This window comes from Mastigoproctus giganteus, chromosome 9 (assembly GCF_048544385.1).
Source record: "Mastigoproctus giganteus isolate SK-2022 chromosome 9, ASM4854438v1, whole genome shotgun sequence".
NCBI lineage: Eukaryota > Metazoa > Arthropoda > Arachnida > Uropygi > Thelyphonidae > Mastigoproctus > Mastigoproctus giganteus.
In genome coordinates, this window is record NC_143583.1 from 70,248,068 (window position 1) to 70,273,256 (window position 25,189).

Consider the following 25,189-nt stretch of genomic DNA (forward strand, 5'->3'; position numbering starts at 1 on the left):
TAATAGCATAGCCCCTCCTCCCTTCCTGTCCTGTCTATCCTTTGTGTACACATTGTACTCCCCAAATTCCAATTCTGCACTGCTTATATTTGTGTGACACCACGTCTGTGATATCGCAACAATATCTGCCTTTGATGTCTTGACTAGCACTTCAAGCTTATAGAATTTATTAACTATACATGGACCCCTAAAATGAACCCCTTCATCAGCAATATACAGATTCTAATGGAATAATGATGTTAGAGATAAAATTTAAATAGATACAGAGTTATGCACACTGTGATGCATGCATGGACACAAGATTGATCATTCAACTATTAGATTTGCACTCATTGTTGGTGCAAGAACTAAACATGATTGTGAAGTGATTGATCAATCCTGGCACTTCCGCCACCGCTTCTGACTAGAGTCGCTCAACGTATCATGCAATTCAAGAACAATGAATTGCTGCAAGGGCACGAGGCTAGACTATCTTGGAAACAACTATCTTGAAGTTGGATAAACGTTGGTAGCAGATCCACAGAAGTTCGTGCACCAACAATGAGCGCCAATCTAGTAGTTGAATGATCAATCTGGCGCCCATGCACGCATCAGTGTGCACAACTCTGTATCTATTAAATTTTGTCTCTAATGTCATTATTCCATTAGAATCTGTATACTGATGATGAAGGGGTCCATTTTACCCTGAAAGCTACATTTTGTTATTAAATATATTACTGGATATATATAATATTAATCTCCTTAATCAATGGAATCTAGTACAACAGGCCCATTTGTATTTACAAGAAAAACGTAATGTGGGTAAAATAAGTAATGCAGGATCATTTAGACAAGGCTGCAAATATACAGACCAATCATGGGTTTGTTAAGGGGAAATCTTGTCTGACCAATTTGATGTGCAGTGATGTGGTCACAAAGGAACTAGATGCAAAAAATAATTTTGATATATACTTGGATTTTAGGAAAGCTCCTGATACAGTTGCACATAAAAGACTGCTGTACAAATTGTAGCAGTGTAGTATTAAGGGCAAGTTGCTGCTATGGATAAAGAGATAGTTAAGTGGGAAAAGATAGAGAGTGGTAACCAATGGACTAATTGGCTCTTTGTGGACTATGTTATTAATGAAGTCCTCCAGAATTCAATGTTGGGCCCATAGTTGTTTTGTATAATTATCAGTAATATTGATGAAGGAATATCAAGGTTTAATGTCCAAGTTTGCAGATGATACAAAGGTTGGCAGAGTGGTTAATGACGGTATGCTACTGCAACAGGATCTAGAAAAGTTAGGCAGATGGGTACTGAGAAATGGCAATTGAAGTTTTAACATTGAAAAATGCAAAGTACTGCATATGGTAGTACTTTGCATTTATCAGTGAGGGGGCACCTGCGAGGTGATCTGATTGAGTTGTTTAAGGCTTTGAATGGACCAAGCAAGCTCAGTGCTCAAGGGATTCTTCCCCTTGCTCAGCCTACACATGTGAGGGAGTCATAAATTTAAATTGAGGATGACTGCAGAACAGATGTGAAGAAGACTGCCTTTAGCCAGTGAGTGTTTGATTGCTGACACAAACTTCCATCTGTTGTTTTGGAAGTTGATAGCTTAAATAAAATAAATTCATGGAAGAACCAGACAAACTACTGGAGGGAGTGAAATGGGAAGTTTCGTTTTTTTTTTTTTTTTGTTGTTGATGCTGTATAACCTTGCTTTCTTGCATCATTTGCCACTGCTAATACTAATTTAAAGAGATATATTATCAGTAGTTCTTCATTATGTGGAACAAGCCTTGCTGCAGATGACATGTTAGGATATTTTATGCTGTGCTTGCTTTTCTGGACATCCTGATATTTTTGTTGCGCAGAAATAGCAACTCTCAATGTGGTTGTGCAGTTCTCCCCACACCACAGGAACAACAAATCATACTTTTCATTTTCTCAGTTAGCCACATCTTCAGATTTGTGATGCTGGTAATACAGCACATACGAGGTATAAAAATAAAGTTCTCAGAATTATGCTGTTGTGTTCATGTTCAATTTGAAAATAAATGTTTGAAATAAAGTTTTAAAATTCACGAAGGTGGTATTGTTTAGTTCAAACTTCCTCCAACAGATTGTGGTACAAAGACTGTCCAGTGGGACAATCTAAGTAACAACAGGGTTTTCTTAGTAGCATTAAACTTCTGTGTCATGATTTTTCAGTGGAACATCAAACGAATATCAAATTTTGCTTTAAACTGGGAAGATCTGCAACAGAAGCAGATGAAATGTTAAAACCAGTGTGGTGATTAAACATTAAGTCATGTTTGAATGGTATAAGTAGTTCAAAGATGAACATGAGGATGTTCATGATGACATGACCCAAGAAGTGGGCATCCATTAACCTCCCAAAATGAGGACAGAGTTGCAAAAGTTCAGGAAATTGTGGCAAGAGACGATGATTCATCAAATTCTGCACAAAGATTTAGGGAAAAGGAAGGTCTATGCAAAATTTGTGCCACACAGCCTCATGGAATGAGCAAATGCAACAAAGTTTCATCGTGTGAAGATTTCATCTAGACTTGTCAAGACAATCCTGATTTCCTCGACTGTATTATCCCTGGAGATGAGTATTGGGTGTTTCAGTACAACCCAAAGACGAAGCATCAGATCATGCAGTGGACTGCAAAATTATCACCAAACCAAAAAAGTTCCATTTACAGAAATTCAGGGTCAAGAAGATGGTAATCATATTTTTCAACAAACAGGGTGTGATTCACACCCTATTTGTTGAAAAACATGAGGAATTTGTATCTGAAAGGGAGAGAATCAATGTTGTGTTCAATATACAGGTGCTTCAAAAATGTACATTTCCCAGGTGAAGCCACAATTTCAAGAGAAAAACAACTAGTTCTTGTTGTACGACAAAGCCCCCCCCCCCCGGCCCATTCCACACTTGTTGTGAAGACATTTCTGATGAAACATGGCATTGTACAGATCAACCATCCACACTACTGTCCCATCTAGCACCAGCAGACTTCTTTCCCAAAGTGAGAACTGCCCTCGAAGGAAAGATTTCAGGATGTCGAGGACATAAAGAAAAACACAACCAATTAACTGATCATCACTTTGGATGCCTTTGCTGATTCTTTCAGAAACTTTTAGAACAGTGTAATAATTGTCTCAAATCAGGTGGCGTTCACTTTAAATAAAAATAAAACCATTTTTGAGCTCCTTCACTTTGTGTTATTTTTATTAAACCAGTCTGGGAACTTCATTGCCACACCTCATATGCAGAGTCAAGTTTTGCCCTGATCACCAATCTTGCAACCAAAGTACAAAGAATATGCACATCTCCCTCTGAGTTTTTGTTATGAATTATCCACAGAAGTAGCAGAAATTGCCAGTGTGATTCAGCCACTTCTTTTGCTTCTGGTTAAATAATTTAACAACACAATACTAAGCAAAATACAGAAGAAACAAACAATATGCAGCAGATAAATATTCAGATAAACTGTACACATACTCACATTACAACTGTCTTTTCACTACTGAAAGAGAGGTTGGATGCAGACAAACAAGACTAAACATGTTACCCCTCCACAATATTACTACCATCTATGAGCAGATGCAAACATTATTATTTGCTTGTAATACAAGCAAATTTAGGAAGTAGGTATGACACAAATCAGTGTCATATCTATTTCCCTAAATTGTAGTCAGATATACACAAGTGATCACTGAATTATGACCACCTACCTAATAATTCATAGGTCCTCCTTTTGCCCTCAGTACAGCAGCTATCCGACGTGGCATTGATTCAACAAGATGTTGGAAGCATTTGGGAGGTATGGCCAACCAAGCTGTGTGTAATGCGGTCAGCAATGCAGGTATGGAGGTGAAATATGGAAAGGCGCATACCAGATGCCTGATATTGCCTTTCCATATTTCCTGATATGCATACTGGAATAGTAATTAACTTTTATACACACCCTGATCAGCAGACCACAGTTTGTGTGCCACTGCTTTAGACTGTCTAGCCATTAATGGAAAAATGATTGCTGTTTACATTTTTCCATTCTTTTTTGTACTTATTGCAATTTTATATGTAATTAATTTACAACTGCTAGCCTTTCTTTCCTTTGCGTTAGTATACACTGAGTGATCACTGAATTATGACAACCTACTGAATACTTTGTAGGTCCTCCTTTTGCCCTCAGTACAGCACCTATCCGACGTGGCATTGATTCAACAAGATGTTGGAAACATTCAGGAGGTATGGCCAACCAAGCTGTGTGTAATGCAGTTAGCAGGCAATGCAGGTATGGAGGTGATTGGTGCATCCAGATTGATTTGCCTTTCCATAGTGTCTAACAAGTGCTCTATGGAATTGATATTAGGAGGGAGTTCGGAGGCCAATCGACATGCTGGAAGCCAGAATTGTGTTTCTCAAACCATTTCTGCACATCAAGTGCCCGATGAGTCGGCGCATTATCATCTTGGAAGACATCATCGTCATTAGGGAAAAAGTGTAACATAGTGGGGTGTACACAATCAGCAAGCAATTGATGATAGCAGAGACCACTGATATGTTGTTCCACATGTACCAAGGGTCAAAGTTGCCAGTGAAACAAGCCCCATACCATACAACCACTCCACTGGCCTGCACTTTTGATACCATGCATGATGGATTAAGAGCCTCATGTTGTTGAGGCCAAACCCGTACGCGTCCATCCAAGGTGTGGAGTGAATAAACGTGACTCATCTGGCCAGCACACCTTCTTCCAGTCTTCTAACGTCCAACTTGCATGCCCTTCGCACCAGGCGAGTCTTTTACGCCAATGAACCTTGGTTAGGAGAGGATGCCATAGGGGTCGTCTGCTGGTATAGCCCATACGTGCGAGCGTGTGACGCATGGTCATGCCAGATATTGTTCTGGGTTGACCCATGTTGCATTGGGTAGTCAACTCTTCAATAGTGCTGTATCTGTATGAGTCGTCGGACCCGGCACTCACCTCTAACATCAACCTTTTGCTGACCTTTGCAGTTTTGCCGTCAGGTTGTTGTTTGACCATTTTGACGCCAGTCCTGGTACACTTTAACTACAGCGGCTCTCAAACATCCCACCAGTTCAGCTGTTTGGGAAATAGAGGCATCAGCTCGTCGAGCATCAACAATCTGTCCTTTATCAAAGTCCGATAAATCCTTCCTTTTACCCACCATGCTCGGAATTTTACTACCTACAAAACCACTGACACCTTATCTACGCTATGTAGGTCGACTAACTCTGCACTTTATTACTTCACATAGTCAATGGGTCGCATTTAGTTTTCATAGGGGTAGTCATAATTCAGTGATCACTCAGTGTATGTATTAAGGGTAATAATACAAAAACTGTATATGTGTGTAGAAATTGATGTAATGTGCAATTTTACATAATAATTTTGAAATTATTTTTAAATCTATGCATAAAAACTGAGTGGAAGCAGCTGACACATTAGTGGAGGTAAAAATTATGTTCGCCAGTGTAATATTACCAGTCCGTTCTTAAATTTATTCAAACTACCCACTTCCACAATATTAGATGGCAGTTTGCTCCAACAATCAACTACCTACTGGCTGAAAGCAAATTTCTTCACATCTATCTTATAACTATCATTCCTCATTTAAAATTATGCCCCTTTGTGCTTGTTGTCGAGGCATGAGGAAGGATGCCATCAGCAATTAGCTTACTCAATCCGTTTAAAGCTTTAATCATCTCAATCAGATCGCCACGCAAGTAGCTAATTTCCAGAAAGGAAGCCTTACTTCATAAACATACCTATTTGTTTCCCTTACTAATCTCAATGCCCTTCTCTATGACTGTTCCAACAGATCCACATCTTTCCTAATATGAGGCTTCCAGGACTGTATACAGTACTCAAGATGTGGCCTAACCATTACCTTATATGACAGGATAATCACCTCATCCCTGCTGGAAATTTTCCTGTATATCAGTGGCAAAACTCTATGAGCTGTCCAAACAGCCTGTCTCCAATGATCAGAGAACTTCATGTCTCATTGCACAATTACCCTCAGCATGGTACCACACAGATGGTATGTTATGCAAATAACATACCAACTGTATGGTTTTTCCCATATGCAGCACTTCACATTTGTCAATGTTAAGCTTCAACTGCCACCTCTGAACCTATCTGTCTAATTTTATAGATCTTGTTGCAGGGTATCCTGAAACATGCAAGATCTAAATTAATATCATTAACTACCCTGCCAATATTTGTATCATCTGGAAACTTAGACATTAATCCTTATATGCCTTCATCAGTATCATTAATGAATACTGAAAAGAACGATGAGCAGAGCACTGAACCCCAAGGAGCTCCATTAATAATTAGTCAAAGACAAGTGGTGTCCACTGAAAACGCTTTCTCTCTTCTCATTCAGCTAACCCTTTATCAATATCATAACTAGCCCCCTAATGCCACATGGCTCCAATTTGTACAGCAGTATTTCTTGTGAAACAGTATCTAAACTTTTTTCTGAAATTTAAGTATACAATGTCAAAATTATTTTTTGTATCCAGTTCCTCGTTACTGTGCCACAGTATCCAATCAAACTGGTGAGCAAGATTGTCCCCTTAACTAATCCATACTGTGATTGCCACATAACTGCATTCTTCACTAGATGGTCTTGCATTACTTCTTTCACCAATGACTCCATTATTTTTTCTGGAGCAGGAGTCAAGCTTACGGGTCTGCAATTACTCACTTCACCCTTTTCATAGGAACCTCCAATGAGTCCAAGAATGCTGTCATAATTATGGCTAAAGATTTGCTGACCTCTTTTGCTGCTTCTCTTAATATATTTGGACAGATTCCATTTGCCACAGGTGTCTTATTTACATTTGACTTCAATAATTTCTCTTCCACCTTCCTCTCAGTTATCACAAAATAATTTTGCTCCCTTTAATTTGATATACTTTTGGCTCCCCATCCCTAATACATATTATACAGAGAAATGCTTCATTTGACATCACTTTTGTATCCACAGTAAAAAAAAAAAAATAATAATAAATAAAAATAGACTCAGGAGTCATACACATACTCAGCAAGATATCCCTTAGAAGATGACATAAATGAAGCCAATTCCATTCTGTCATATGGAGATCCCATAGTTTTTAAAACCTTTTTAAAAGATATAAATTCTTTCTCCTCAATGACATTGAATTGGTAAACCTAAAAAAAAAAAAAGCACATTCAAATTCAAGTTCAGTAATCAGTTTTTTATTATTTTTAATTTTTCATTGTTATAATTAAAAAAAAATGAAGGTTTTAATTATTTTTAAAAATCATAAATTTATTTATTACAGTTCTTAATTTTTGGATGCTGAAATAGGCAGAAATAAGCCTATTTCTGTTTTTAGACTACCAAAATTTATATATTAAAATTCTGAAAAAAAAAAAAAAAAAAAAAACCAACGTTTGCATATAAAGCAAGAAACTAATTAAATTTAAAAATAAGTTAACTGGCTTGTCTAACAGACACTGATATGACATAAGAAATTTTTCTCTTTTATTAAAAATCAGTAAACTTTTAAATTTAGCAACACTAAAATATGACAAAATATCAATATTTCCAATACATCATACTGGTAAATATGTACTTCTTTCACACTTTTTTTTTAAGCATAAAACAAACCCATCTTTAAACACCAAGAGCAGTCAACCATGACTGCCTCATTTTATCTACCCTAACACATTTTTTCATGTTCTCGATGTCTTGGTGAAACCTTTCACCCTGCTCTTTGCAAACTACCAAGATTTCCAAATAGATTAGTTAAACTATGCAGAAATTGGAGTGTCAAACTCATAATGCAACCAAACTCGTGAATCATCAATGTCAGAAACTTAAATAGCAAAGTGGAATTAAACTAGGTCAATATGATATCAGAATAGTGGATATCACAGAAATCAAGAGAAAGAATAGCAGAAACTGCAATTATACATTAATTTATTCTCAATAAAAATAGCAATGAAATCACCACAATTCATCCGTAATAAAACTACGAAAGTAGTAATGAATGGCACTGATTTAATTGTATCTCATATTGTGACTATTTCTTGATGCCATTCATACTACTTTCACAGTTTTATTACAGATAAATTATGCTGATTTCAGTGTTATTTTTAATGTGTATTGCTTGCCAATCCATAACATATTACACCTTGTAGCATTTAGTTTATCAGTATTAATTTATTCTGTAAGTAAATCACTTAGTGCAGGCACCTTTTTTTTTTCTTTCATGTTTAGCTTCAATAATTTCTATTCCACTGTCCTCGGTTATCTCAAAATCATATAGCTCCCTGTTAAATTCTGATGAACTGGAATTCCCCTCAATAAAGAACTCCTCATGTGTGAATGTAGATACAAAATACCTATTCAGTTTGTCAGCAACTGGGGAAAGATCATCAAGAGTTAAATTACTGACATAAAGTGAACCAACATGATACAACCACTTCCTTCCACTGTTAACATAAGTAAAGAAGTCTTCTCTGCTATTCTTTACATTATTTTCCAGAGACTACTTGTAATTGTAATAATAATAGTGGCATGTGATAAAGGAAAGCAAGCGTATTGGCTTATGTAGCATCAGTCAAAAAAAAAAAAAAAAAAAATTTACACGACCATTCCCTCTAAATGTTTGTCCAATTCCTCCTTGAATTTATTTAACCTATCAACTTCCATAACGACAGACGGAAGTTTGTTCCAGCAATTAACCACCCGCTGGCTAAAGGCAAATTTCTGCACATCTATTCTACAACTGTCTTTCTTCAATTTGAATTTATGGCCCCTCACGTTTGTAATCTGAGCAAGTGGAAGAATCCCATCAGAACTGAGCCTGCTCAATTCATTCAAGGCCTTAATACACCTCAATCAGATCACCTCACAGGTGCCTAGTCTCCAGTCGCTGCAATTTGCAGAACGTAAGCCTCTCTTGGTAAGAGGATCCCTCCATTCCCCTCACCAATCTTGTTGCCCTTCTCTGTACACGCTCAAGCAAATCTACATCCTTCCTAAAATGAGGCCTCCAGACCTGTATGCAGTATTCAAGGTGAGGCCTGACTATTGCCTTATACAAAGGGACAATCACTTCCTTTTCCCTGCTAGCAAAATTCCTGTATATCATTAACAAAACCCCATGACCTGCTCTTGCAGCCTGTCTGCATTGCTCAGAAAACTTCATATCTGACTGGACAATTACTCCCAGGTCTTTTTCATTTTCTACCACCCTAAGTGAAGTACCGCACAGTTGGTACATTCCTCTGGGGTTACTTCTAATCGTATGCAATACTATGCATTTGTCAATGTTAAACTTCAATTTCCCCTTCTCAGCCTATCTGCCAAAATTTCTAGATCCTGTTACAGTAGCACACTGCCATTACTGTCATTAACAACCCTGCCAACCTTTGTATCATCTGAAAAATTCGACACTAAGCCTGATATACCTTCATTAATATCATTGATAAATATACAAAACAACAGTGGGCCCAACACTGAACCCTGTGGGATTCCACTAATAACATTAGTCCACGAAGTGTAGTGTCCATTAATTACCACTCTCTGTCTTCTCCTACTCAACCATTCCTTTATCCATAGCAGCAACTTGCCCTTAACGCCATACTACTCCAATTTGTACAGTAGTCTTCCATGTGCAACAGTATCAAAAGCTTTCCTAAAATCAAAGTACAGTCAGTCCTCATATAGCACGTTAGTTGTGTTCCTAGAAACCCTCGTGCAATGCAAAATCGTGCAATATAAACAATAGGCCCTATGGGAAAAATAGGGTTAGGTGCTGACCACCCAAGGTTGAACACACATATGTAACCAAAACATTACCAAGCACAATAAATAATCATAATAAAATACTTATGTAATAAAAGTCGTTACATAACAAAATATTGCTAATGCTTTTGCTTCTATCGTAAGCAAACTTGTTTTTTGTTTGATTTTCTATCCAAACAGATGACAGCCGTTCCATCTCTTCCAATTCTTTGTCTTAATCTAATGGATTTTAATTACACTTTGAGTTGTTCCTGCTATGAAAGTTTTTATTTTCTCTGCATTCTTTGTAATTCTCGGTGTTGCCTCATTTAGGCCTGTAGCATGTGCAATATCACATGGTCTTTCATTTCACTCAAAGTGTTTCACAATTTCATATTTTTTTCTCTATCGACAGAGGCGGACTGGCCATAAGCCTTATCAGGGAAACCACGGTGGGTCGGAGGCTGGTGTGATTTTGGCCATAAATGCTAGTATGAGACCACTACAAATTTTCCTGGGTAAGAAATTTTGACCCAGTCTGCCTCTGTTTATCGATATTGCTTTTCTTTTTCTCTCTGAATCTGTAGTGTCTTCACCAGGATGCTTCCTTTTTAAATATTTTACTCATTTTTAGGAAATAAAGCTCAATTACAAAAAGGGATGCTTGATACACATAAACAAAGCTGTGTGCATGTAGAAACCGAATAACCAACACCGTAAAGGCAGAGACAACTCTATTAACTAGCTCACATTTTACTAAAACACATTTCTGCGGATTACTACCATAAAACAATAAAAACAATTTCCGGTTGCGTTCCTGCTAGTGGAATCTGTTATAAACGGGTAGTAAACTCAATCTAATGCATTTGCGATAATACCGATAGCTGGAATTTTATGTTATTATGGTGAAATGTGTTTCCCCTTCACTGATATAAAAAACAAATACATTTTCAGAATCTTCTCTTCATTCCTATCGTGTTGCGTTCAGTTGGGGTTATTCTACGTTCGACTGCCATTTCTTGTAAACACAAAGGCGAATCATGCATAAGCGAATTCGGTTCGTGTTATATACAATATCGTTCCCCTATTTATAAATCGTGTATGATCGAATTCTTGTAGCGTAAACACGGGTTATACGAGGACTGACTGTATATGATATCAAAATTATTTTTTGCATCCATGTTCCTTTGTGACCACATCATAGTATCTAATCAAATTGGCCACACTAGGCCAATTTGAATTTCTCCTTAACATACTGTGTCTGAACTACAACTGCAGTCTTGTCTAGATGATCCTGCAATGCTTCTTTAATCTGTGATTCCAATATTTTCTCCGGAACAGAAGTTACACTAACAGGTCTATAATTACTCGTGTCACTCTTTGATCCTCCTTTGTGAATAGGGGGTCACATCTGCACATCTGCAGTCCATGAGTACCTTCCCTGAGTCCAAGGAAGCTCTCATAATTATGGCTAGGGGTTTTCTTACTTCCTTTGCTGCCTCCTCTAATATAACTGGATAGATCCCATCTACCAGTGGTAGTGGTGACTTTGTTATGTTTAACTTCACCAATTTCTCTTCCACTTTGCTCTCAGTTATTACAAAATCATTTAGCTCCGTTAGATTTTGATAAGCGTCTGTCCTCTGCTTCCCTTCAGAATTGTTCATTTGAATATAAATGCAAAATACTCATTCAGTTTGTTAGCCACCGCAGCTGGATCACCAACAGTCGAACCATCGATATCAAGAGGACCAATCTGATTCATCCCCTTACTTCTAGAGTTTACATAAATAAAGAAGTCTTTGCTGTTGCTCTTTGCATCCTTTGCCAAAGATTTCTCATAATCTGCCTTCGCCTGCCTAACCTCCTTTGTGACTTGAATGCAAACTAGCTTATATTTACCATAGTCTTCTGTGTAACATGATAATTTATATGTATCCCATGCATTTTTCTTCTCTGCCACGAGTCTCATTAATTCTTAATATTTTTTAGTTGGGACAAAAAGCCTAGTAGCTTCCAAGGTTACTTCCTTGAATGCTTCCCATTTAGAATTTGCTGTTGGTAACATCATCAGTTGGTCCCATTGTACAGAATTTAAAAAATAGAGCGTGGGTACCCTTGTACACATGAAAGATGTTTTATTTTATGTGAAAATATCTATGGTGGCACTAGAGTAAAACTGTTTAAATTTTAAACGGTTTGATCGAAACTTACACTACTTAGAAGGTTGATGTCGATCAAAATCTTGAGAAGCAGATTTTATTAAAGTCTGATTTTTATTCTTGCATAATATTACTACCCACTGCTTAATCTACCGAATAAACGTTAGTGAATGAGTTGGCGTCATTTAGGAAGTGACGTCATTTCCATATCTTAATGTGAACTTATCTACTGAATCAACATTAGTGACTGAGTTAGCATCGTTAGCACCATTTAGGAAGTGATATCATTTGCATCATTTAAAATCTAACAGCCACCTAATAGGAAATGATATCAATTGTCTTTTCCGTAAAAAATTTTTTTTAACAATCAATTACATCATTTCCATTACCGTAAGAAAATTTTGTTACCAATTGATTTTACTCTAGTGCTGCCATAGATGTTTTCACATCAAAACTGTCTAAAACCACTGTAGCCACCTTTACGAAAGCAAAACCCTTCCCTTTACCTCTGATGGTAGTTACTTTTTTTTTTTTATTATTAATCACAACAACAGCATATAGCCTTACATTTGTGATTTACAAACTACCTTGTGAATATTAGATATACATGTTCCTTTACATTTAAGACAATGTTACATACATTCATTACTTCTTTGAGTAAATCCCATGTCAGCACACTGAGACCACTGCCATCTAGTAGTTCCTTTATCTGCAGATTCTTAAGGCATGAAGAGTCACTGCTGATAATCAGATCAAACATATTACTCCCTCTGGTTGCCTCTCGAACCTGCTACTGTAGAAAAGAATCATACAATAAATCCACAAAAGCCCTGCTGGTGTGCAAGTGACTAACCCACAAGTTCTATTCAATATCTGGGAAGTTAAAATCCCTTGTTATAAGGCAATCTAATTTACTGGCTCACTTTATTGCTCTGTACAATTGTTCATTCTATTCATCAGTCATTAGGCATAAAACACATTTCTACTCTCAATTTTGCTTTCCCGGTGCTTATGTCACACCAAATTGACTCAACATTGCACTGTCCACCCATGTCAACTGGATGCACTTCCTTAGATTTTATGTGTTTCTTAACTAACAGCATAACCCCCTCCTCCCTTCCTATACCATCTGTCCTTTCTGTACACATTGTACTCCCCAAATTCCAATTCTGCATTCCTTATATCTGTGTGACATCATGTCTCTGATATCCCAAAAATATCTGCATTTGATGTCTTGACCAGCAACTCAAATTCATTAAATTTATTCACTAAACTCCTAGCATTAGTGTACATGCAAGTATACATGCACCTGTTCTTACTCTTAGTTACCCTAACCCAGCCTTGTTATACTTGATCCATGATGACTCCCAGCAGTCCTTGAAATCCCCAGAACCTTGCTTTCCAGGCTGCTGCTCATTCCAATAGAAGTGGTGCAAGAATCACTTTCAGCTCTGCTGTGGCTACTGTTAATCTATTAGTCTGTGAATCCCTCCAAGCTAGCTATTTTCTGACCCACCTAACATTACCTCAATAGCATCAGCAAATATTCTTGCACCCTTTCTATTTTAGTGTATCTCATCCCTGTTAGCAATCTCTCCCGTTAGCAAACACAGACCAAGCTGAGAAAAATTCTCATCACAAAGGCTCTCATCACATACTCCTTCCTATCATGTCTGGCAGAATTGCACACACTTTCAAATTTAATTCTAACTTGTGACTTTTTCAATGTTCACCTGTATATATTAAGTAATTTTGCATATTTCCTACTCTTAATGTCATTAGTGCCAATGTGTATAAAAATATCATCTTTTGTGCCCTTAAAAGATGATATCTGCTCTACAACTTCATCAACTTTTGCCCCTGGTCCTAATCCACCTATCCTTTTTGCACAATATATTTCCCATTTCCCTGACAATAGATTTACCAACAATAACTAGCTCCTGTGGGACTAGCACATTCTGCCTTGAAGACTGCTGCCGTGTTGCCTGATGCACAAGAGTGAGCTCTGGCATTGAGCTGGGCAGCTGAGAGCTTGATGAGCCCCCATTTTAATTTGTTCAAGGGAATCTACCCTACCTCTTCAAACTTTTATAGATGCCGATCAGAATGCTGAGTTGCCACCTAACATCCTCACACTTTCTGCACCTAGCACACACAAAGACATCCTCCTTGGCCAGATCATGTCCTGTTCCAGAAAGTCTGCAAACATTTCACAAGTTGCACATTTTTTTTAAGGCTGTGATGCATTGTAGAATTGCCCCCTTTGCTTCTCCCCCAAGCCACTCCCTCTACTTTGTGTCTGTTGCTTTGCTGCTCTTGTCTGGGGAATGATTTCTGTTTAAATACAATTTAATTGATTAACAATTAAAATTAATAAGGTTAATAAATTTAATTGATTAATAGACAATACTGCACCTAATGCAGTGATATGTATTATCCTATCTTGTTTTACGTTATAGCTTATGCTATCAAGTTCAAGATATACATTATGCTATACCATAATGATCACAATGTTAAATTAATTATATCTTTAGCTAAATACAAAAAAGATCCAACAAGTGATTAGAACCTTCAAAGTACTTATTTATCACAATTAAAACCCTACTATTCTTCTGCACTACTGGTTATGTGCTATAATATTAGTGCCAAAACACTGATAAAATAGCAGTACGCATAGAGTCGTAACAAAATCACTAGTAAATTTAAAAAATAAGCTTACGAAAATGACTAAGGCTATCTGATCTATTTGAAAAACACAATTTAATATGTTGATTAATCAAGAATACAGTAAAAATTTCCAAAAAACTTATCCATTTGCAGGAGCTCAAAAATGACTTTTTGAACGATTTGGCACTTATCAGCTCATTACTTGATCAAAGTGAGAGAATCATAGTACTGTTGCAAAGAGTATTCAGACAGGTTGAATAGACTCTTTGCAACAATATTTATTGTTGACAGCCCATTTTAATTATAGGAAAATGGTGACAAGGAGTCAAACTACTATAAAATGAGTGATACAGCAATCTCAGAGACGAGTCTATCAGAAAGCTAGAGGCTTGGGGAAGGTAAAGCTCTAGGCATGGACAGTTATTATTATTATTAGCCATATGGTGCAAGGATTCCTGAGGCTTTTGCTGCACCAGCCAAAAAAAACATTTCTGAGTTACTCTGAGAGAGAGAGAGAGAGAGAGAGAGAGAGAGAGAGAGAGAGAGAGAGAGAGAGTGTGTGTGTGTGTGTGTCAGAGTTAGAAGGGATTCACCAAGAAAGAGAAGAATGATGATATCCAGCTCAGGATCCTGGGTGTACCAAGCCCATACTCACAAGATGTGAGCCCCCTGGGGTTAAATGCTAAACATCCAGATATACTAAAAACATCTGTGTGAGGGTGCATCAGTCCACTGGGGATGTTAATGAAATCACCATTAAGACTCCAGGACAACCCCTTTGAACCGGAAATGCTCTAATGTCATCCTAGTCCAAAAAGAAGGTGTTAAAGACACGATGGGCAACTATAGACCAATGAGTTTAACTTCAGTTGGTGAGTATGATCACGGCGTCTGTAGTTAAGGATAATTACAAGACCATCTCTATAGGAATGGTATCCTTAATGGATCACATGAGTTCATAAAGCATGAGTTAGTAAAGGGGAAGTCTTGCTTGACCAATCTAGTTAATTATTATGACAAAGTCACAGAATAGTTGGATACAAGAAAAACATCAGAATTATTTATCTACTTCAATAAGGCCCTTGATACTGTTCTCTGTGAAAATGCTATTATGTAAACTGGAACAAACTGGGATTACTAGTGCTATAAGAGGAGCTGGCTAAAAAACAAGAGACAAAGAGTAGCATTAAATGGAAATTCCTCAGGGATCAGTATTGGGGTCCCTCCTGTTTCTAACCTCTCTTAGTGACAGTGACAAGAAAGTACAAGGTGAATTGTCAAAGTCTGCTGACAATTTAAAAGTGGGTCTGAAATCTAATGCTTTCATTTGTAAGGTTTTGCAGCTGTGGAACAGAAATATAGGATTTACTTATAAGTTACTAATAAAGATGAAAATGATTTAGAAGTTATGGAACAATATTAAATTTATGATGCACTGTAAATAAACATGTAGGTAAGAAGGCTGATGGAGTCCTACCTTTGATTTATAGGAGGGCGTTGTTCCTTTATATGAGATAATGGTGAGACCACATTTATAATATTGTGTAAGACCACATTTATAATATTGTGTTCAGGTCTGGAGGCCACACTTCAAGACATACACACCCAGAGTGGTGGTGGTGGGGCTCAAGAAAGGCAACCAAATTTGTTAGAGGTGCTAATCAATATCCATAAGAAGAATGGCTTAGAATGTGCAGAAATACAAAGCTTGGCAACTAGACATTGTAAGGGAGCCTGATTAATGTACATAAGGCCCTGAAGGAAATCAGTAAAATTAACACAAGAGGTAATATTTTTCATTGGTACTAGCGGCAAGAGCTTTTCGGTGCTGTCACTTTAGTAATAGGGTAGTACGAATGATTGGCAAAAATAATTTTTCTGCTTATACTTTTTTTTTAAAGCAAACGCAAGAGAGTCTTGATTCCATTTAGCCATTTAAACATTAAATACTAATATTAATGTCTGTAAAAATTAAAGTCCTATATCAACAAATATATTCCATCTCTTTGATACATACTTAATACTGTAGTACTACAGGTTCCAACTTTTATTTTACCATAAAATATCTCTAAAATTTTTACCCGGCACAATGTGCAGTGGTCAGTTAAATCTCGGGCTGTCATGCACTCCCAAACTCCATCCATCCATCCATGTCCTTCTAGGTCTTTCCCTTTTCCCTGGAAGTATCCATTCCAAGATAGCCTTTGGATATCTGGTTTCTTGCATCCGTTTTACATTTCCATACCATGTTAAACACTTTTCTTAGATAGCAGCAATAATATTCTTTTTACTTCCATTTTCTCTCATGTCTTCATTCTGTTTTCTGTCTCTTCTAGAAGTTCTTGCTGAATGTCTCCAAAAATCCATTTCTGTGGAGAGCAATTTGTTTTCCCCTTGCCTATTTAAAGTCCAGATTTTTCTGATCCATACAATAACTTTGTAAAATCGTTTGAAATATAAGTTTATCTGTCTGATTTAGAATATTTCTGCTCCATAGAACAGAATTCAGCATGCCGATAGCCTTTCTGCTGTCTGCAATTCTCTAATTGATCTTTGCTTGGAATGATCCATCACTTTGTAAGACTCATCCTGAATATTTGAATTTATCAAATTGTTTGATTTGAAAACCTTCAAAATTTAGAATGTGTCTTGATCCTGAAGACAACATTTCAGTCTTGCTAAAATTGATATTCAGACCCCCCCCCATTGTTTATATTCCTCAAACAATTTACAACATGCATTGTCTGCATCTTCTATGTCTTGTACTATCACCATCTGATCATCTGCAAAAAAGCAAATTGTGAATATAGATGTTCTTACTGATTGGCAATCCCATTTTATTGCATTTTTTTGACCAGGATCTCAGGCAGATGTCAATATAAATTTTGAAAAGTGTTGGTGACATGCAGCCACCTCGTAATAAGCCTTTTGAAGTGTGGAATTCAGGTGATCCACTTTAATTCTGCATCTATTATTCCTGTAAATTGTCTTAATAATGTTAAGCAATTCTCCACCAATACTTACCTCTTTCAGTGCTTCCCATAAGTTTTCTTGGAACACTGTCATATGCCTTTTCAAGATCAATGAAAATCATAAAGATTTCTTTTCCTTTCGATTGATATTTTTCAAGGATCTGTCGTAATCTTGAGATATGGTCTATACATGACCTCCCAGCTGAAAAACCACTTTGTTCTTCTGACACCTCGATTCAAGCTTCTAAATGGTTCCTGATTCATTTTCCAAGAACCTTTAAAAGTGGGTTCAGGATGCATATTCCGCTGTAATTTGAACAGCTTTTCCGATCGCCCTTCTTATAAACTGATGATGGTATTTCTTTTCCTCTCAATATACCATTTAACAGTTTGTGTATCAAAACAGCCACTCCTCTTCCTCCATATTTCAGAAGTTCCATATAAAATCCTCCAGGTCCAGGTGATTTGCCATTCCTTCCCACCTTTAGTAAGAGTTACACTTCCCTAACAGATACTTTTAAGCCTGAGTCTTCCATAGCAAAATCCTCCACTGTCTTGAACTCTTTCCGGTTTTATTTCAAAAGTCCTTCATCCAATCTTTCAAAGGTATTAATTGCAAACCAGCATTGTGTTTATTCTGCTTTCTGAAGTCTTTAAGGACCTTTCCATGATTCTGCTGATCGCTTGAAGACCAATTAGCTATTAATAGCCACGCACTTCCTTTCCCATTCTTCAGTTTTCACTTCTACTACCAACTGATTGGCTATTTTCTTCTTTTCAATATAAATGCTCCTGTATGCATCATTTCTTTCACTCAGTTTTTTTCTGATGTGCAAGTTTATTTTCCTCTACAGCAGCTCTTACTCCAGGTCTTTTTTAATCCTTGGTTCTTCTTTTCACCTAGAATTTTATGAGCTATTTTTTTTTACAATATTTTTTAAATATTCGTAAATTCGTAAAAATTCGTAAATTCATAGAGATATGAATGTAATGTCTTCAGCATTACATTCATATCTCTATGTTAATTGCAGCATCCAATCTCTGGGTGAAGTTGTTTCTAATGCTGTCATCCTGAAGTAGTTCAATGTCAAATTGATTTGTTTGTAGAATTTCTCCTTCCCTGCATAGTTGGTTGTCCACTCTTATTTTCTTAATCCAATTCCACCTCAGTGTTGTTTTAACAAGAAAATGGTCAGACCGGCATTCGGCTCCTCTATAAACTCTGACATCTTTCAATACGTTTGTCCCTGATTGTTTTGAAATAATGTAATCTATAACTGATCTAATTTATCTTGTCTCCTGCAACCAAATATATTTATGGATATCTTTGTGTTGGAAAAATGTGTTGTTTATTCCCAAGTCGAACTGTTCATACAGGTTGGATAATTGATTTTTATTTAGCAAATTAAGATTTATATGTAAATGAAAAAATTACCTCATCTGCAAGTAAGAACAAACCTTCATCATACGCAAATCTGATTATATCTTTAATATCATTTAGACCCAGAAGTGAACCTGTAAGAATAAAACTCCATATTTTAATAATATCAACTTGTTTCATTTCAAAGGATTATGATAAATGAATTTGCTTTTTATTTAACTATACTTTCAAAATAATTATTATCAAAGACCTGAATAATTGAATATACTGTGCATAAAGGTCAAATTTATACTATGGATTCAAACAAGTGGCATACATAACTTGGATGCTGACCACTTGTCTACAATCAACTTGAACTAAACTATATCCGCTTTATGCATATATGCTAATGCACCTAATTAAATCCATTATCATACAGTCCATTATTCAACACTGCATACTGAGGTAACCAAGGCAAAAGAGCACATTATGTCATTGGATATATGCAAAGGTATTTTGAAACAGGCAGGAAGAAAGCAGTTTCAGACTTGGGTGATATTTAAAGAGCAGTATAGCATTAATTAGGATACTATGTAATATAAGTTTTACCTGAAAAGAAACAATTTATTTTGAAATACAGTCAGTTCTGCTATAACGCTCGTTTTGGCAAAGCGAATTTGCTCCAGTGTGACTGCTATATTAGGAAACAATGAGAGTATAACACGATTTTTGCATTGGCTCATGCATGATTTCGTCTGCGAGTAACATCAGGTGAATCCAAAACCTGGCACCAAGCTGAACATACCTACCTGCACAGCAATACATACAAGTTTACGAAGCTTAAAAAATGCCAAATGTGTGTGAGAGCTATATTTCCCATTTACTATAGTTGTATAGTTGTCATTCATTGTATTCACAAGATATTGTGAATAGGCCGACTCACGTTTTCAGGAGCTCACATTTTTAAGTTTGAACAGAAATTTCGTGAGCCGTGATAGCATGAGCAGAGGATACACTTCTGGAGGTCACAACCATAAAACAATAAAAACAATTTGCAGTTCCCGGTTTACTGGGATTTTCTGTTAGTGCAATCAGGTAGTAAACTCAATCTTATTGCATTTGCGATAATACCAATACCTGGAATTCTGTGGGTTTTTACTTTATTGTAGTGAAATATGTTTCCCTTTCCAAGAAATCTTCAATCATATAAAAAAAATAAATAAATTTTCAGAATCTTCTCTTCATTGCTTATCTTTTTTACTGTTTTAAATTTTACAATAAAAAAAAAATGTCAGTGAACAGAAATATTAATTAGTATGTATATATTACAGTGCTATATTTACTGAAATATTTATTTATTTAGTGCTCTGCCCCTATCCCTATTTTTCCCATAAGCCCTGTTGTTTTTAATATGCGAAATGCCATAACGTGGAGATTTTTAGGAACACATGTACCACGTTATAGCAGAACTCACTAAATAATTTTTATTTTCAAGAGATATTCAGTAATAAATATCCAAAATGCATGTACCAAATAAGACAACTATTCATCACATTTGTACCACTTATAAACATATTTATAAGTGGTACAAATGTGATGTACCACTTCCAACACATTCTGTAAGAGTTTTAATTAAATTCTGTCATTGCTTTTAATTAAAATTTTGTTGTATTGAAAACTAGGGTGTTTTCATTGGTTAACCCTGTATAATAATAGACACAGCAATAAATTTTAATTATAACCCCAGGGGCTCACATTTTGTGAGTATGGGCTTGGCACACCCAGGGTGTACCCAGCTGGATATCATCATTCTTCTCTTTCTTGGTGATTTCCTTCTACTTCTCTCTCTCTCTCTCTCTCTCTCTCTCTCTCTCTCTCTCTCTCTCTCTCTCACACACACACACACACACACACACACACACACACACACACACACACACACACACACACACACACACACACACACAGGGTAACTCAAATTTTTTTTGGCTGGTGCAGCATAAGCCTCAGGCTTCCTTGCACCATATGGCTAATAATAATAATAATAATAATATTTTAAAACTGCAGCCTGTCGATAAAAACTTCATATAAAAATTCTAATTTTGATTAAAGAATTTAATATTAAGGTTATATTTAATGAAACTAACCAGTTGGGGATCCAGGGTTACAAATAATTATTCCTTGCACTTTACAATAACTTTTTGCTTGTACCACTGCTAGTTTGAGTTCTGGAATGCTCACAGACCAATTACTTTCTTCATCCAAGAAATAATTAACCTATAATAACAAACAAAATGGGTTACTTACTCGCACACAATTTTTATAATGAGTGAACTATTTTATTTTGATTATTAGTTTTTCTTTTTGTTTGAAAATAGTATGGTCCTACAAGTACACAGCATTATTTCATTTCTAACATTTCGCATCCTACATTATTCCTGTCATTCTGGAAATCACACTGGAAATTGCTTATGGGAGGGGTCTAATAACAATTTCTAGGATGACATTTTATTGGTCAAACATCCTTTCTCACTCTAACTATAAATATGTGAGGAACATAACCTTAAATTAATCCTATATGAGGTGTGGCAATAAAGTTCCTGGACTGGTGCAATAAAAAAGAACAAAGTGAAGGAGCACAAAAATAGTTTTATTTTTATTCAAAGGAATCACCACCTGACTGAATGCACTTATTACACTGTTCTACAAGTTTCTGAAAAAAACTTAACACCATTCTAAAAGTTTCATAACAACTGAACTGAACAGTTCAGTTCAGCAGTTATGTTTTTCTTTATATTCTCAACATCCTAAAATCTCTTTCCTTTGAAGATAGTTTTCACCTTGGGAAAGAGGAAGAAGTCTGCGTGCTAGATCAGGAGAGTAGGGTGGGTGTTGGATCTGTACAATACCACATTTCGTCAGAAATGTCTTCACAATAAGTGCAGAATGAGCAGGGCATTGTCATTCTGCACAAGGACTAGCTGCCTTTCTCTCGAAATTACAGCTTTACTAGGGAAATTCACTTGAAAAGTCTTTGAAGAACCTGTATGTAGAATGCAGCATTGGCTCTTTCCTTGTGAATTGCACCCTGATGATACTGATCGTCTTTTGTGCATGCACTGACACTTCATCTCTGTACTCAAAACACCCAACACTCATCTCCAGTGACAATGCCCTGCTCACTCTGCACTTATTGTGAAAAATTTTGCACAGATCTAAATCTTTTCCCTAAATCTTCATACAGAATTTGACTAATCGTCTCTTTATTCATATCCAACTCATCAGCCATCAATCTGAGGGTCAAACAATGATCTTTTTCCAAAATTTCCTGAACTTTTGCAACTCTGTCCTCATTTCAAGAGGTTGATGGACACCCACTTCTTGGGTCATCGCGAAAATCCTCATATCGGCCTTGAACCATTCATACTATTCAAACACACTTGTACAGCTTAACATTTCATCACCATAAACAGTTTTTAACATTTTGTACGCTTCTGCTGCAGATTTTCCCAGTTTAAAGCAAAATTTGATATTTGTTTGTTCTTTATTTGGACTTCAGAAAAAAAATCTGACTCAGTCTCGTACAAGATTTTACTATATAAATTAGAACATGTGGAATTATGGGATGGCTACTTCATAATGAGTGAGGGCTAGAAGTGGCGTTCTCCGGGGATCAGTACAAGGATCACTCCCATTTCTGATTTTATTAAATGACACCTAAAGATTATTTGGGCACAATGTCAAAATTTGAAGGTGTGAAAACATTGGGAAGGAGGGAAAGGACAGAAGTTAGTGTTTTAATTTGGAAATAAAATCATTCACATATCCAGTAACAAATTGGGTAAGGTTTGGCTTATGGGCCGAGCTTTACCCGATCTATTTTTTTCATTATTTTGTTTCCATTTTGTTTAATGCCTTCACCTTTTGAGTAAGTACAGACATTGATTACGTTCCTACTAATTTTGTAGTCTGTCAAATTTCTAGGAGTGGTATTTGATAGTTATCTTTTGGGGTACATTAGACTAAATTGAGATTATACTTATTCTATATATTTTGGTTGCTTAAAACTGATCATACTGGTATCTGATAGGCACTATTAGGAAATTGTCATATGTCATAGCAACAAGAATTTAGTTTTCCACCCAGTAACAAAGGTCTAGAGGCAACACATGCTCTCTAGAAAGTGTGTACATATGAAATTATATTTCTAATTAATCCTGATATTCTGAATGTCTGATCTCCGTAAGACACACAGACTTTTAAAAAAAATAAACTCTACATTTGTATAAATAACAAATACAAGTCACCAAGAATATACTGTAAATATTAGTCAACATTCTTATACTCTCACATGCAACTCTTTCTCAGATCAAAAGCCCACTGGTTTGCAGCTAGGATTCCTGTCAAGTTTTCCAAAGTTTCAAATAGCCCTTCACATTTAACATTTTTTTAATTTATCTGCTTTATTTGTAACAATTTATTCTCATCCGACAATGCACAAAACATTCATTCAGTCAGGTTTTCTACATTTATCTAGGAGCCAAGTGTTATTTAATTTCTCATTGTGTGTGTGTGTGTGCACACGAGCGCTGCACGCCTCTAACTAGGCTACCTTAAAGGGAGATCTGATTGAGGTTTGTAAGCCTCAGAGAAGGGATAGCAAAATATCAAGGTATTAAATGAGGCTAGAGGGGCTAAATTCTAAATGGGAAGAGTTATAAATTGGAATGCAGGGAGCTTTTCTTCAGTCAGCAAGTTATTAATCACTGTAATATGTTGTGCCAGGGATAGATGAAACAATTCCAATGGAAAAAGCTTTATATTCCACAAAGCTGATGGCCTATAGAAATTAAAAGTTTAACTAGATTAGTTAAGGGCAGAGAGAAACACACAAGTAGGGGGTGGCTTTTCTTTTTTTTTTTTTGCTAGCACAGCCAAACTGTCATCTTGGTAAATCTCTTCCTCCTCCTTTTACTATACCACATCACATTAAATACCTCTGTTGATTTTTCAAGAGAAAGTGGTTGAAAGATCCTCAAATTAACTTAATAACATAATAGAAAGACTTTTGTGGATTTATTGGATGACTGTTTTCTACAGTAGCATGTTCGAGAGGCAACCAGAGGGAGTAATACTCTTAATCTGATTATCAGTGATTATTCATGCATTAAGAATCTGCAGATAACAGAACCACTAACTGGCAGTGATCACAGTGCACTGATGTGGAATTTACTTAAATATGTAACTACCATCAGGGGTAAAGGGAAGGGTTTTTGCTTTTGTAAAGGTGACCAGTGGTCTCAGACAGTTTTAAAATTCTATACAGTGGAACAAACTGGTGCTGTTACCATCAGCCAATACTAAATGGTAAGCATTCAAAGAATTAATCTTGGAAGCTACTAGGCTTTTCTATACATTCTACAAATTCTATACAGTGAACAAACTAGTGCTGTTATCATCAGCCAATACTAAATGGTAAGCATTCAAAGAATTAATCTTGGAAGCAACCAGGCTTTTCAAACCAACTAAGAAATATTGTTCAGGGTTTAGGCCTGAACGGAGGTCAGATGAACTAATGAGACAGGTGGCACAGAAGAAAAATGCATGGGATACATATAAATTAACAGGTGACATGGAAGCCTATGATAGATATAAGCTGGTCTGTAATCAAGTCACAAAGGAGGTTATGCAAGTGAAAGAAAAATTACAAGAAATCTTTGGCCTAGGATACAAAGTAAAACAGCAAAGAGTTCTTTATGTATATAAACATTAGAAAGAAGCTGATGAATCAAATTGGTCAACTCGATATTGATGGTTTGACTGTTGATGATCCTGCTCAGGTTTTTAACAAACTGACTGAGTATTTTGCATCTGCATTCATACATAGGAACTCTTTAGGGAAAGGAATGCCAGAAGTTTCAAACTCTAACAGGTAGCTAAATGATTTTGTAATAACTTAGAGAAAGTGGAAAAGAAATTGTTGAAGTTAACATAAGAAAGGCAACTGGGGTGGATGGGATCTATCAAATTATATTAAGGGAAGCAACAAAGGAAGTAAGCAAAATCTTAGCCATAATTATCAGAGCATATCTGGATTTAGGAGAGGTCCCTATTGCCTGGGATGTGTGAATGCACCCCCAGTTCACAAAGTCTGACACAAGTAATTACAGACCTTTAATTTAACTTCTGTTCCAGAGGAAAATAATGGAATCACTAATAAAAGAAGTAATGC

At 36.3% G+C, this 25,189-nt stretch overlaps 1 protein-coding gene across 6 annotated transcripts in view; it reads right to left on the minus strand.

Moving 5' to 3' along the window:
* Positions 1-25,189, minus strand: part of LOC150080432 (alanine aminotransferase 1-like) — a 179,548-nt gene that overhangs the window by 91,069 nt on the left and 63,290 nt on the right. For all 6 annotated transcript variants that reach the window (XM_090382132.1, XM_090382133.1, XM_090382131.1 and 3 more), the window contains exons 7-9: positions 21,105-21,234; positions 19,033-19,112; positions 7,079-7,209 (exon numbers count right to left, since the gene is read on the minus strand). In XM_090382132.1, the coding sequence (XP_090238258.1) occupies positions 7,079-7,209; positions 19,033-19,112; positions 21,105-21,234 (341 nt within the window). The remainder of the gene's footprint in view (positions 1-7,078; positions 7,210-19,032; positions 19,113-21,104; positions 21,235-25,189) is intronic.